Below are 14,921 nucleotides of genomic sequence, written 5' to 3' on the forward strand. Positions count from 1 at the left end.
GATTTCGATATTTGAAATGATATGTCATTTAAACTGGACATGCTGGTACTTTTGTTTATTTGTTTTAAAAAAGCAAAGATTCCTGCTGTGTGGTTTGACACGCAACCCTGATTAAAACATTTTTTATCCTACTCCAGCCCAGTTCGACCTGCTGTCAGAGGACTTTGAGGCTGTAGACCACCGACTCAAGCTCTTCCTGGATGTGGAGGTCTTCGAGGGCGAGGAGGAACTACTACACAGCTTCCTGAAGGTGAGGCCCAGCGTCTCATTGGCTGTAAATGCTGTCCATCCGTATGCAAGCTACAGTACGTTGTTTGATGATTGTCCCGCTGGATTCAAACTTGCAATATCAGCCAGGTGTACTAGCAAGAAGGCTAATCAGAATCTACACACATCAACACAGTATAACATGGCAATGCATTCACATAATAATGACTGCACCCCATTGATGTCATGTTGAAACTTGAGACAGTGGTAGCTATACAGTAACACAGTAACCACGTTTACATGACACTTTTTATCTGATTAGAAACGGAATAACGGCTCAATCGAAATAAAATATTCTCATATAAATACCTCAATCGGAATAAAAAAACCTTAATCCGATCAGAATTTTAATCGGAATGAAAGAGGTGGTGTAGTCCGTTCCTAATCCGATTGAACAGCCATGTATACGGTCAATCGGATTGCCAGCTGTATCTTCTCAAGAAAAAATAGGCAACAACGGCTATTCCTATCAAAGATTCTAGGGCGATTGAGTGCACCTGATCGGAATAGAATGTACCCCATGTAAATAGGCGGCATAATTTTTTCAATCGGAATAGTTTAGGTATATAAGTATAGTATAAGTACAGTATACAGTATATACTCTTTTGATCCCGTGAGTGAAATTTGGTCTCTGCATTTATCCCAATCCGTGAATTAGTGAAACACACTCAGCACACAGTGAACACACAGTGAGGTGAAGCACTCACTAATCCCGGTGCATAGAGCTGCCTGCAACAACAGCGGCGCTCTGGGAGCAGTGAGGGGTTAGGTGCCTTGCTCAAGGGCACTTCAGCCGTGCCTACTGGTCGGGGTTCGAACCGGCAACCCTTCAGTTACAAGTCTGAAGCACTAACCAGAAGGCCACGGCTGCCCCTTATTCTTATTAATCAGAATGACAAAAAAAACTGTCCATGTAAACTTGGCTAGTGGCATATTAACTATGGCCGACTGCACCCTCGTAGCTTCACAGACTGAAAGTACCTGTGCTTCAGTCTTGCCCTCACTACAATCATGTTGTGACCCAGATTATCTGACAGGAGCTGAAGCTGGAATATAACCTAACCTGATCCACCAGATGTATGTCATATCCCTGATCCAGCCCATATCAAAGCCAGGTCAGAGCCAGGTCAGAGCCGGATCAGGGCCAGATTAGAGCCAGCTCAGCTCCAGGGTCGGCTGCAGTCTGGGTTTGCGGTTGAGCGTGTTTCTCTCCCTCTCTGTCTCTCTCTGGTCCGCCCTGGTCCTCTGTGGTCAGGGGGAGGTGGAGCTGGTACTCACCCAGATGAGAGTCTCCCTCAAGGGGGAGAGGATTAGTTTCCTTCAGCCACCTGCTCTGCGACTCCCAGCTGCCCACACAATGGAAGGTCCCAGCAGTAGACTGGAGTTTAATTAATCTGATACTTTAACTCTTTGTGTATTTTTTTTTCTTCTTTTTTAGTTTCTGTTTTTTTCTTGCAGGGGCCTGCCTGTGTGGTTTGTCTTCTAGTATTCTCTAGTGGCGTTATCGAGCCGTTGGGAGTTTTTTTCAGCTGTTGTCCTTTTAAGAGAGGTTTTTCTCAGAGCTGTGCAAAATACGAAGTGGTTTTGAGTTTTTCTTCAACGCTGGCTGACTCAGCTAATCGCTAACTCTCCGCACATTAGCCATAGTCTTCTCGCTGGCCCAAGATTCCCACGCAAACCTGAGGCAGCAATCCCCCTTTCTCGCTCTGAACCCCCTGAACCCGACAGAGAATGGCCTCGGACTCAGGCTTGTGCTGACCCGGTCCCATTTTTTGAGCCGCGTCTCTTCAAAGCGAGTGTTTTGCTTTTGCTTCTTATCTGTTGTGGCATGCGGCGCCGAACCAGTGCTCAGTGGAAGTATTCTCTAACAGTCTGGAGAGCGGACAACACTAACACACACTCACTCACACAGGAGAACATGCACGCAGCTCTGATTAAATCAGTGTTTTCATGTGCTTAAAATGTTGATGTCTGGGGTTACCTGATAGCATAGAATTTAATTATTTACTGTGGGACACGGTGGGAAGTCTTGTTTTTGGAGGTTTTTTACACTCTACACTACAGTGTTTGTTTTAACATCACTACTATTTAACACTTTAACTACATGTATTTTAATAAGATTCTAATTAACAATGTAATTTAAATTCTGCACTGTAAATGACATTGAATATTAAGTAGAGTGGATGTATTATTCCATAGTGATCTATTTGTTCCTATTTGCTGTGACTCATTCCCGCCTGGGTTTTTGGGCCCATCTGCCTTGGCCGTAGATGTCCACTGTGAAGTTTGGCGACCCCGTGGAGTTCCCGTCTCTGCTGGTTGTGTCGGACCAGTGCATCTACATCCTGGAGATCACTTCTGAGGCACAGTGAGTTCCTCCACGCACTCCTCGTTTGCTTTCGGCCAGTTTTCCCATTCACATGGATTAAGCCTAGTCCTAGACGGAAAGCCTTTTTTTCAATGGAGATTTCCATTTAAGTTTTCATATAGTCTCGGACAAGGTGTAATCCATCTACAATACCGGCCCATCTGGCTCAACTTCTCGTGCTAACAATGCCAAGATCATGGATTTGATACCATGCTGATCAAAACCTATGTCCCTATGTCTGTGCTGCACTGTGTGTGGCTTTGGATAGAAATGTCTATTAAATTAATACATATGTATGTTACTTCAGATACATGATGTCAGAACATCAGATACATGGCCCTCTTTAAAGAGGTCCTTTTTTTTTCTTCTTTTTTTTAAGAAACTTATGCGAACAAACCATTATATGGGAAATGTCATGTCCACAGTCACAATCTGTCACAAGCTGTCACAATCATACACCCATCAGTGTTCTATTTATTAAAAAATCTTGTAATAGAATGAACTGGCCTGTGTGGTGCGGTCAGTTGCAATGGCCCAAGAGGTGGAAGAGCAGTGCAGAGCTCAGAACTCAGTTTGGATATGTCCTCTAGTTGCTCTCTTGTGGCTACTCGTTCATCTTAATATTATTCTCTCTGAGCTTGTTGAGGAAGGCTGGCCTGTGTAGGAGGAAATACCTGCACTTTTCCAAAGGCTTGATTTAAACGTCAATGTCTGAGGACAAAATATATTTATAAAGTAGAAAATATATACCGGTATATATTTGCATACTTTCTTGTTTTATATACTGTATACAGTACTTCAACTGTGTGTGTGTGTGTGTGTGTGTGTGTGTGTGTGTGTGTGTGTGTGTGTGTGTGTGTGTGTGTGTGTGTGTGTGTGTGTGTGTGTGTGTGTGTGTGTGTGTGTGCGCTTATTTGGAAGCTTTGGAAGGTCATGGTTAGAGGACTGTGGTTTGCGGGGGGGTTACATAAGAAGGAAGCCAAAAGATTAGCAAAATGTTGCTCTGTTTCAGCCACTATAGGTAGTATGCAAATCTGGAGACAAAGATGTTTTGTTTATCCATAAGTGTTCGGTGTAATATTCTAACTTATCATGCAGGTCTTGTGAAGGCATGTAAGCTTAATGATGCTGTTACATTATCAATCCTTCCTCCAAAAAAATCTTGTTCCCCTTATTTTCAACTTCCAAATAAAAGCATTTAAGTTTGTGTGTGTGTGAGAGAGTGTGAGAGAGAGAGTTCTCAGTTCAATCAGAAAGAAAAAAAATCTGACATTCAAATTTGCGTGTAAGAGCGCTTCCACACCAACTCTAGGTCATTGAAATGGCTCCTCAGGCAGTTGATATAACACCAGTCCTTAATGTTGCTATCCCACCCCTCCACTTTGTCATTAGATAGAGATGTGAGAAAGTGCAGACTGACGCAGGGTCATCTGCAAATAGTCTGCTCGCAGACGATTCACCAGAGGGAAGAGGAGTCATGTGTCAACTTATGTAAAATGCTCCTGCTATGCAGTCAGCGTTCAATTCACCATAATTAGCTTGTTTTGGCAGGTTTGGTTCCTTAATAAATTACTGTAATAAAGCAGTTGACTGTAAAGATTGCTGAACCAATCAGAGACAAACAGGATGTAGTCTCCATTATAAGTCTGAATGGAGGATCTTGTGGTTTCAGACATGTGCAGTCTGCAGCTTATTCAGTACTTAAGTCCCATAGATGGACTTAATTGCACTAAAGCACTCGTCTTATATTTGTCATGTCCTTGTGTGCCCCCCAGACTTAAGGGCCGTTTACACCAGGAACAATAACTATAAAGAGAACGAGAACTATAACAATAACGATAAAAGCATCCACACTGACCAACAATAAGGAAAGTCTCTCCTTGTGTTGATGAATGTGATGGCTAAAATTTGATGGATATGCTAGGCTGTCAGCTTTTTATCGTTCTCAAAATCGCTCTGAAAGTTATCCCCAATGACATCGTTCTTCATGTCGTTATCGTTATAGTTTATGTGTGGATGTTGTCATTCATATTAGCTAGAATGATACTGTTTGCCGTTATCGTTCTTGGTGTGAACGGCCTTTCACTGAATGGAATCAGTTCTCCCTGTTAAGTAAAGTGTAATAATATATGCTTGTGAATTTACACCAGAGCAGTTTTTGAAACGTTTTTTTTTTTTCAGTCAAGCCATCTGATGGCCGTCTATTGTTTGTGATAGAATTCCATTAGAATCAGTGTATCGGTTTGCTTTACGTGTGTATTATGGCGGTTAAAAGTAGGGGAAAGTGCATTTTTATGTTTCACTTCTATTATTAGTGTATGGGAAGCATACACATAGAAAGACACATGGATAAACACACTGTTGTCTAATCTAATCTAATTTCACTCTTTCTCATGTCTTGCTTACCGTGTAAATTCGCAGTTAGGTATGTTTCCACTCACTCACTCACTCTCACACACGCACACACTCACACTTAATTACACGTCACACATACATAAAGTAGAAACGCAGACATTCCAGACAGAAATGCTTACACTGCACAGACAGATATGCTTTATTCCTTAGCAAAAATCATCGTCATCACACACATACACACATACACACACACACACACACACACACACACACACACACACTCGAACACACACACATACATAATGGCAAAACCAGATTAGTGTCTGTCAGTTCACTCTCTGGCTGTTTTAGATCCAGACGTCCCTCCCCTCTCAGCAGGTTGGGATCCCAACCGCAGGTGTTGACCTTCGGTCTCTTACACAAGCATCGTCCCTGAGTGACGTCCAGGCTGGAGGCCGATTAGAAACATGTTCCCCAACATCCACCTCTCTTCTCTTCCCCTCTCTGCAATTTCTCTCTTGTTTTTCCTCTCTCTCTCTCTCTCTCTCTCTCTCTCTCTCTCTCTCTCTCTCTCTCTCTCTCTCTCTCTCTCTCTCTCTCTCTCTCTCTCCCTCCCTCACTCCAACATACCCCCCCCCCCGCCCAATACCTCAGGCACTCAGTGGCAGTTTGTACTGGGAGACACATCAAAGGCTTTGCTGTTATCCATCCTTCTAGAGAAACGACGGGGCTAAGGCCGTCTCTCTCTCTCTCTTTCTGTGTCTCTCTCTGTTGCCTGCTGTGCAACAGCATACAAGATGGTTTCTCCTCTGTGTGTGTGTGTGTGTGTGTGTGGGTGTGTTCTCATTTCTAGACAGCAATCCCATACAGACATACACATGTGCATACTGTATACATACACACACATACTAGAGAGAGAGACAGAGAGAGAGAGAGACTTTGCTGATGTTGTGTAACTATGTGCTTTCACACATCTGATGCAACACATGTCTGTACAGATGAGCCTGCAGATTGACAGCTGTCTGAGTTCCACTCCTGGTTCAGCCTGATCAGGAGATAATGGGCTTGTTAGCCTATACGGGACGTCAAGCTCCTGATGCTATCTGTCGGTTCTTGGCCAAACTTGAACAGAGCTGGGGCCATAACAGGGCCAAATCAGAGTATAAGTGTATATACTCTTTTGATCCCGTTAGGGGAAATTTGGTCTCTGCATTTATCCCAATCCGTGAATTAGTGAAACACACTCAGCACACAGTGAACACACAGTGAGGTGAAGCACACCCTAATCCCGGCGCAGTGAGCTGCCTGCAACAACACCTCATTACAGCCGTGATTGAAAATGTTGCTTTAAAATAGACACAGGAGAGGTTTTTCAACAGTTGAATTTGTCAGTAAGACCAAGAATTGTCAGTAAGTATTTGTCAGTAAGCACTGGTTTAAGTAGAAAAAATGTATTGATTTATATATCCAAATGAAAAATTGCCTGAAGAAGATCCAGCAGGGTCGAAACGTTGCCAGTTGTGCATTAAATATATGGGAGTCAAAAGCAGTGTTGTGGACATTATATTTTTTTCATTTGAGTAATTTTTCTTTTGCCAGAATGTGGGATGTGCACACAATAACTGTTTGTTGATTTATATATCCATCATGAACTTTTGTCAGCCGCATCCCCTGTCCTGCGTCCACTTTCTCATCCAAGTGGACATTTAACCTGTCTGTTTGCAGAGGCCCGCCGTCTGATTGGATGCAGATGCGGTCCAGGCACCGTCTCTGTGAGTTGAGCTACCTGGAGGTGGGGCTGGGCTCCCAGAGCATCCACATGGAGTTTGCAGACGGGGGCTCCGCCTACACCCTGCTGGTGAGGGACAGCAATCGCTGCAAGCGCTTCTTCAGCCGCCTCACAGGCAAGTCACATGTGTATGCACACACACACACACACACACATGAATTATATGTAGGTACATGCAAACATGCACACACCTCGCACATAGACGAATACATAGACACACATGCAGATATACATTACATCTATGTACACACAAGCATTATGCACATACACATGTACATAGAAGCAAACTTACACACATACTTATGCACTGCATGTATGTACATACAGGCAAATACATACATACAACACACACACACACACACATTGTGAGTAGTCCTGATATTAACACAATTGGCTCATGTAGATGTTAATTTTGTTCGTTAGTGCAGCATGCCTACAGTCGACCAATGCCGGCCCATGATGCATGCACACACACACACACACACACACACACACACACACACACACAGACACACACAATGCACACAAACATTTATAATAAATACACATGCCAATAAACATGCCGAGATGTATGCACAGAAACTCACACAGAGACTTTCTCTGTTGGTGTGAGGGCTGAGTTGTTGAATGATGTTCTCACTTAACTCCCATTTACTCCATGTTTAAAATTCCTACTCATTTCTCATGCAGAGAAGTGTTCACCCTCACCTTTTACCAAAATAAGTATACATGAATTGACATGACAGGATGTGTAGTGTAAGCTTAGGTAAACAGGTGACTGAACATGTTTCACACTTTTCAACTCCAGTCAACCATGAGCAGTGCAGGCATATAGCTTTATTGGGATTAGATCGGGTGCTTTTGTGAGAGAAGTCAGAAGTTGTTTTTGAGACTGATGAGGGCTGTTGAGCAAGGTAATTCAGATAATGCTGTCTGTTCTTCTTCAAGTAGGCGTGCAGTCAGCCATCCGTTCTTCACCTCGTTTCAGGTTAGATAACAGGACTACTGTTTTTGCCGTAGGGAAATTCATAATGTGTCTGGTTTTGAGACGTTCCTACTGATAGCTGGGTTATCTTGCTAGCCCTTGTCATCAGCTCACTTTCAAACACTGCCAATGTTTTGCTTTAAAGTCACAGAGAACTTTGAAGGGATAAGAAGGAAGACTTGTGATCTTGAGGCTATCGAATACTTCCCATGTCAAGGAATCTACTTTGAATCATTTCAGAATTTTTTTTTTTCCTAAGATGTAGCCAAACTGGATGTCTTATATTCTCTTTTTTTAGTCTTGTCAGATACCAATGCAGAAGACCACACAAAACCCCAACAACAGTGGAATGGTCCAGGTTTCAGCTAGCATGCAGCGAGTCTTAGAGGAAGCCAGTTCTTCATGTCCCTTAACCCTTAAAGGAGTACCGTCACACCGGTGTGACGGGGAATGTTGAGAAATGAACGTTCTAAAGAATATCTGGGTTCGTTGAATTCAACATAGAATTTTAGAACCTTCAATTGTTGCGGAACTTAGAATGTTCAAAAACCTACACCTTTAAGGGTTAACCACTGCCTCTGTGGGCTTTCCAACGCCTAAGTGCTCCAGGGAAAGTTAAGACCATGAGTTTGTTGGTACCAATTTTGTACCATTTTTATGTTGCACATTTTTTTTTTCCTGGAACATAAAGAGGAGGCATGTGAGAGGCATTATTGCTTAACCAGTAGGGATATTTGTTCTCTGGAGGTAGCCAGGACTGTGCTGAAAAATAATTGTGTTCCATGGAGAAGAAGAAAAAACCTTGCTTGCATTGCTATGCAAAATCTTGGCAGCAAAACACTGAATTTGCCCCCCCCCCCCATTTATGAAACAAGACCTGTTTCCCAAGGTATTTATTGAGTTCTGCTTTGCCATTCAACAGCTGTTATAATATTTGTCTCGGAGAAGAACTAAAGGATACCTTTACCGTAACCAAACCGTTTGTGCACACCGGACTGGCTTTACACGATATGGAACAGATGTTGGTGCAGTGTTAGCAGGCCAGTCAGTGATCCCTGTCAGTGGTGGATGGTGTGTGTGTGTGTGGGGGGGGGGGTAGATTGCTGAAAGACGGAGAGGATGTGGCTTTATATTGCAAAGGAAATGCTGCTGGAAAGAGTGCAGGAGAAGGAGAGAGGGAGGAGGGAGAGAGACAGTGGGGATGGAGGGAGAGAGACTGATAATGAGGAAGAATGGAGAGAGAGAGAGAGATTCAGGACTAAGACCAAGAAACTAAGTTCATTCAAGTAGCACAGGAGTCTCACACAAGATGTTTTTGTAGATTTTCTGGATTGCTGGTGAGTTTCTGTCAGTCTGTTATGGATGATCATGCCACAGCTATCTGATACAGGTACACAGTGACTCAGAGGAGAAAGTACAATGGTCTCTTAACACAAGTTAGAGGAGTCTTGCTAAAAAGATCAAATCCATGTGCACTGGCCGTTTGAAGATCCCAGGTGCTGGTGAAGAGCAGTAATAACATACTTTAAAAATAGAGAATATTACCGCACACTGGTGCAGTGAGTCTTGGGTAGATGCCTCTGGTTAGTGCAGATTCCCATGTCTCTGTTTGAAAAAGTTATAAGTTATGTGAGAGATGTGACCCAAGTCGTTTTGGAAATGGTCAGGCTAGGGCATCGGAACTCCCCCTATCACCGTCGGTCCTGTATTTCCACCGTCTTGCGTGTATGTGTCACTTAATATCCATTTCTATACAAACCAAGACGGCGGACTCCTAAAGAAACGCAAGCACCCACATCATAGGTGTATCTAAATTAGCTATGTACCAAAAATGAAATTTTACTGTGACTCGAAGAGCTGTAAACAGTGTTGTAAGGCTGCGTGTACACCTCCGCTTGGAGCTCCTGTGGAATTTTAATTTCATGACAAGAATTCTCGGTCTAACCGTTCATGTGCCGTTGAAACGGCGTAAATAGGCGACCCATCAGGCCAGCACTATAACTCCGAGCGTGGTAAACAAAATCAGATATTTCAGGCAGTAAATCCCGTTAAGAACCAAACCAGATTTTGTTCAAATCTACACACCTATGGCTACTGAAAAATGTAAGGTTCATTTAGCAAATGTTATTTTGAAGTGTTAAAAAACATCGTTGTTTTAGAATTTCCGAACAAAAGTGGTGATAATTGGGGGTGTTACGATATCTATCTCTGATATCCTTTTAATGAGTTGAAATCATGGTAGCTGTCAGGAAGATTTTGGTTTTCGTGTGTGTGTGTGTGTGACAGAGGGCTGCAAGTGTGTTTGTGTGTGCGTGCGTGTGTGTGTGTGTCTGTGTGGTGCAGACTGCAGAGCTCTGTGGTGTGTGATTACTTGACTCTAATGACCATAATAGAATGAGGGGCCATGCTGTTGGTAGAGCATCAGTGTTCACCTACATGTGGAAAAGAAGCGGAGAAGAACACAAAAGCTCTTTTCTTCATTTCCTACAGTCACAAGAGGACAGTGTTCTCCTGTCAAGTCCATTCTCTCCTGCTGAAACTGTACTCTGTACGATCAGTTTTCTTTGGATGAAGAAAGGGGACAGATTTTGTTTTATATTTTTATATATATATATATATATATATATATTATATATAAAAAAGCTTTTTCTCTTGTTGAACTGGGAAATTACTTTGGCTGTCAATTCAGTATGGCAGAGATCAAAACCTTCCATATTCATTCACATTGTATTAGGTTGGTTTGTGCATTTGCTCTTTGCCATTGGCTCTCTGCCCGTCTTTGCCTTGTGCTTTGTATCTCAGGTCTGTCTCAAGTCTCTGCCGTGTGTGAGATTCAGTAGGACGAGTAGGAGTGACCCAGCCTTGTGCGGAGACGTGTCATTTCCTCTGCATCTCTTTTGTCCCTTAATTCTGTGATCAGAAACATGACTCCTACGAAACTCCTACGAGCCAAAATATGCCCTCCCTCTCATTATCCCAGCAGTCAAGCGCGAGCTATTGAGATTGGCACGGTTTTTGTTCCTGTGCGTATCCTTTTCTGCCTTTTTTTTTATTTGGGTGTGACTATGGGACAAGGTGTATGATAGGTACAATAGTGGCCTACTGCCAGAGGCCAGATAGTAAATCTCAGTGAAAAGGTCGAACATATAATATGTCTGTTTCTCACTTTCCCCAATTATACTTAAAGAAGTATAATTATAAAAATAATAATTGGCTTATGCCTATTATTATTATTATAATACTTATTATTATAAGAACTATTATTATTGAATTGACTTAAATAATGTGCATGCCTATTTTTATTACTATTATTATTAATATGCCAATTATTGATTTAGTAATATTAAACTACTACTATTCACACCTCTTCCTTTCAGTGTTAAAAATGAATTCAGCAGTTGTTGTTTATAAGTGTTGCAAAAGTTTGAGGTAAATGGCAGTGTCTTATGCACATCTAAAAATCTACATTTTACATGTAGGTCTTAATTAGTCCTTAACAGAAACAAACACACAGAACTAAATGGATTTTGTTGTATGTGTTCCTGTCAAGAACTAATGGAGAAACAAAGACTCTTAGTGTTGTTGCATGTTGCATATATTCAGATACATACCACAAGGTACATTGCCAGTTAGCTGTTGTGCTGTTCTGAACTCATCTTTCCTGAGCTAATTCTTCTTTCTCTCTCGTAGGAATTGTGAGGGAACTGGCTCCGAGGTCGGACAGTAAACTCAAGGCCATCTCCACCACTCGACTCACTCCACACCACCACCTGTGGTAGGTTGGGGGTGTCAGGGCTTCACCCCAGAAGGGAAATGAATAGGGTCTGAGGTCAACACAACGCAATTAAAGATTCACACTGCATACTGTAATGCCATTATTATACCTGATAATTCAAATAATCCTGGACTGTTTGAACTGAGAAAAAGGTCCCCCAGGAATAAAAAGAAAAACAATCTGGCCTTATCTAGTGTAAAGAATGAGGAATATCCTCATGTCCCTTCTAGAACATCACATACTGCTAGTTCTCTAAAATTCAGACCCACAACTACAAATGACTGATACAGTTTGAATATTTTGATTATCTGGACCTGAATTGTATGCCTCCGGACTTGAGGTAAACATCAAAGTGAATATAAAAACTAGACACAGATCAATAGTAGAAAAAGACCAAATCCCTGTTCTTTTGAACCACAAAGTAGTGTAATGCCTGCGGTTGTGGTAGGGGATGCGTAGAGTAGTTGCATTCACTACATCTCTGAATTTCTGCCATGTCAGATTGTATTTCGTATTTCGTTTCACTCAGGTTGCTGCTTGTTTTACTTTTGTGTGTGTGCGTGTGCATGTGCGTGTGCGTGTTTTCAGGCCACTGGTGAGTGAAGGCCAGCAGTCACAGGAGGGCGAGGACGACTGTCAACCCCAGTTCCTCTACGTGTTGGCGTTCGTGTGCCAAGGTGGGCCAGGGCTTCAAGTCGGTTCATTTTTCTCCACGCCGCTCCTGGCACACGAGCCAGACAGGCAGGCGGGCAGGCGGGCAGCCAGTGTTCTCTTCCAGCGCTACCCTCTGTGACGCCGTTGGCTAAGGGTGTAGCTGCAGATAAGAATTTAGAGAGACGTGATTAAGGCGGGCACAGACATGCTCGCCTGGCTCCCCCTATGAGAGAGAGAGAGAGAGAGAGAGAGAGAGAGAGAGAGAGAGAGAGAGGGATTGGGATTGAGTGAACTTTTCTATCCTTGAAATGCAACACGAGAGAGAGAGAGATGAGGAAAGAGAGTAAGTAGAGAGAAAGGGAGAGATTTGCATCAGTCTTTTCCACACCGACTCATGGAAGATGCATGTGGAAGATACATAATGTACATTTGACGTCACTGGCTGGTAAAAAAAAAAGTCCAGAACTTTCTATCTCAAGAGAGCATAAAGGAAGCTCGTACTGTATGTGGCTCTGACTAGGAAGCTGAGTCTGGGTCTGAGGAATCTTCTACAGATCAGGCCATGACAGTGGCCTTTTCACCAGACCTACACCCATGCTACCCATCTTCCCTGCTGGCCCTGGGAAACCGCCTTCACCTTGTAGCGTTCCACCTCGGCCCATGTGACTTCAGCCACCACCATGGCCTTTCTCTCTTCTATGCTGGCCTTTGACCATCAGGGGGGGGCCTCACCCCACCCCAGGCCTGCCCGCCCTTCCTGGACCCTGCCAACCACCGGATAATGTTGTAGCCTGCTGATTCCCTCTTGGACAATCTTGTCTTAATCAGTGTCAATATTGTCTTAATCGTGGTTAATATCGGAACATGAATGTCCATGTAAACATGCTCAATGATGACCGAGATGACCGCTGAACACACCATTAGTGTGTGTCGGTGGTCCGGTCGCGCAGAGAGCTGGGTTCAAAGCCCAGGACTTTTGTTTTGGGGCTTTCCAACACACACAGACACACACACACACACACACACCCAAACACTCTCTCACTATGACACCCTCACACACAGCTGCTGAGAGCCTTCAGTACTGGCGGCTGTTCTCAGCCAAAGCGCACACAGGTTAACAGTGGAGGTGGGTCAAGCGTCCCTCCCTGTCTATGGAAGAGAGAGCGAGCAGCAGAGTGGACTGAGTTCAGCGTTAGTCTGACCAGCACTGCCTGGAGTATCTGTATTCACACAACCATAGAACCCTACCCAGCCAACCTCCCCAAACACAGACAAACACATGCAACCACGTGAAGACAGACAGACAGATACACACACACACACACACACACACACACACACACACACACACACACACACACACACACACACACACACACCAGCTTTGATCAAATTATGTAAATCAAGCTAGAAGCTGACGAAAGGTCCTGTAAACTCTGAACAGAGTGAGCGTGAGAATGAGACAGTCAAACTCCTAGTCAAAGTCATAGTTTCTTTGTCATCCATGTACTTCTATGAGGGCACTTTCACTCCATGTACACCAGTTTTTCAGTCCTTTTAAAGTGGCTGTTTATATCTGGTTGGACATTTTGTTAGATTTTCATTTTCATAACAAACATTTTTTTGACGTTTGCTTTGCTGTCCCTCTAGATCACTCCTTGACACCTGTTACTGTGTTGGCCACGCGGGAAACCCTGTACCTGGTCGACGAGGACCATCAGTGGAGCAAGAGTCAACTCCCAGAGCCAACGTCCAATCAGGATGGAGAGGAGCCCTGTGGACGCGTCACCATCCGAGAGACTCAGCCAATCAGCTGCGTCAGCTCCGTGCATCTCTTCTCCTCCAATCCCTGCCGGGTGGACGTCAAGCTTTATGACGAGGTGGGTATTTTACGGAACGTTCCAGCGTACTAGCAAAGAGGCCCAAGGCAGACAGGTGTGTCTGCTGTCAATCTGATTAGGGGCAATCTGAGACTAACTGCCCCAATTGATCAAGCCCCTCTAAAAATACCAGTGTCTTTCATTTAGAGCATAAACCCCAGGTCCCCTTCCCAAGGCTGTGTCTGCTAACCAGCTATTTCTTACCTGGCACATCTTGACTCGAGTTAATTTCTCAAAATCTGCTTTTATTGGCACATCAGCGTGTACATGGATCACACATACAGGGGCCACAGTGCCATATACAACAAACCATTTACAATACGTATTTTAGTAAGTTATGTAAGAAACTACTTGATTACGCCTGTAGAGTATACAAACACACTGCACATGCATATGTATAGTATGCTTCACACTAATGAAACATTATTTTAGTCGACATTCATCAGTAAGTGGTGGAGAGCTAGTGCCTAAAAAAGGAAGTGATTTCTTCAGCACCTACATCCTCTTTTGTGGTCTCTCACTCAAACTCATTCTCTCTCTCTCCACCTCTCTCTCTCCCTCCCTCCTCACCTATCTCACCCATTATCTCTCTCTCCCTCCTCACCTCTCTCTCCCATTCTCTCTCTTTCTCTCTCACCTCTCTCTCTCCTTCCCTCCTCACCTATCTCACCCATTATCTCTCTTTCCCTCTCTCACCTCTCTCTCTCCCTCCTCACCTCTCTCTCCCATTCTCTCTCTTTCTCTCTCACCTCTCACTCTCCTTCCCTCTTTACCTCTCCCTTTCTCTCCCTCCCTCCTCACCTCTCTCTCCCTCTCTCAACTCTCTCTCCCTCCCTCACCTCTCTCTC

The 14,921-nt window shown here is 43.7% G+C and overlaps 1 protein-coding gene across 1 annotated transcript in view; it reads left to right on the forward strand.

Annotated features, from left to right (window-relative positions):
- LOC121698054 (serine/threonine kinase 11 interacting protein) overlaps positions 1 to 14,921 on the forward strand; it is a 39,333-nt gene that overhangs the window by 22,464 nt on the left and 1,948 nt on the right. The window contains exons 20-25 of the mRNA XM_042079781.1: positions 138 to 250; positions 2,538 to 2,635; positions 6,716 to 6,894; positions 11,455 to 11,539; positions 12,128 to 12,216; positions 13,844 to 14,073. Coding sequence (XP_041935715.1) covers positions 138 to 250; positions 2,538 to 2,635; positions 6,716 to 6,894; positions 11,455 to 11,539; positions 12,128 to 12,216; positions 13,844 to 14,073 — 794 coding nt within the window. The remainder of the gene's footprint in view (positions 1 to 137; positions 251 to 2,537; positions 2,636 to 6,715; positions 6,895 to 11,454; positions 11,540 to 12,127; positions 12,217 to 13,843; positions 14,074 to 14,921) is intronic.

Source organism: Alosa sapidissima, chromosome 23, assembly GCF_018492685.1.
Source record: "Alosa sapidissima isolate fAloSap1 chromosome 23, fAloSap1.pri, whole genome shotgun sequence".
NCBI lineage: Eukaryota > Metazoa > Chordata > Actinopteri > Clupeiformes > Clupeidae > Alosa > Alosa sapidissima.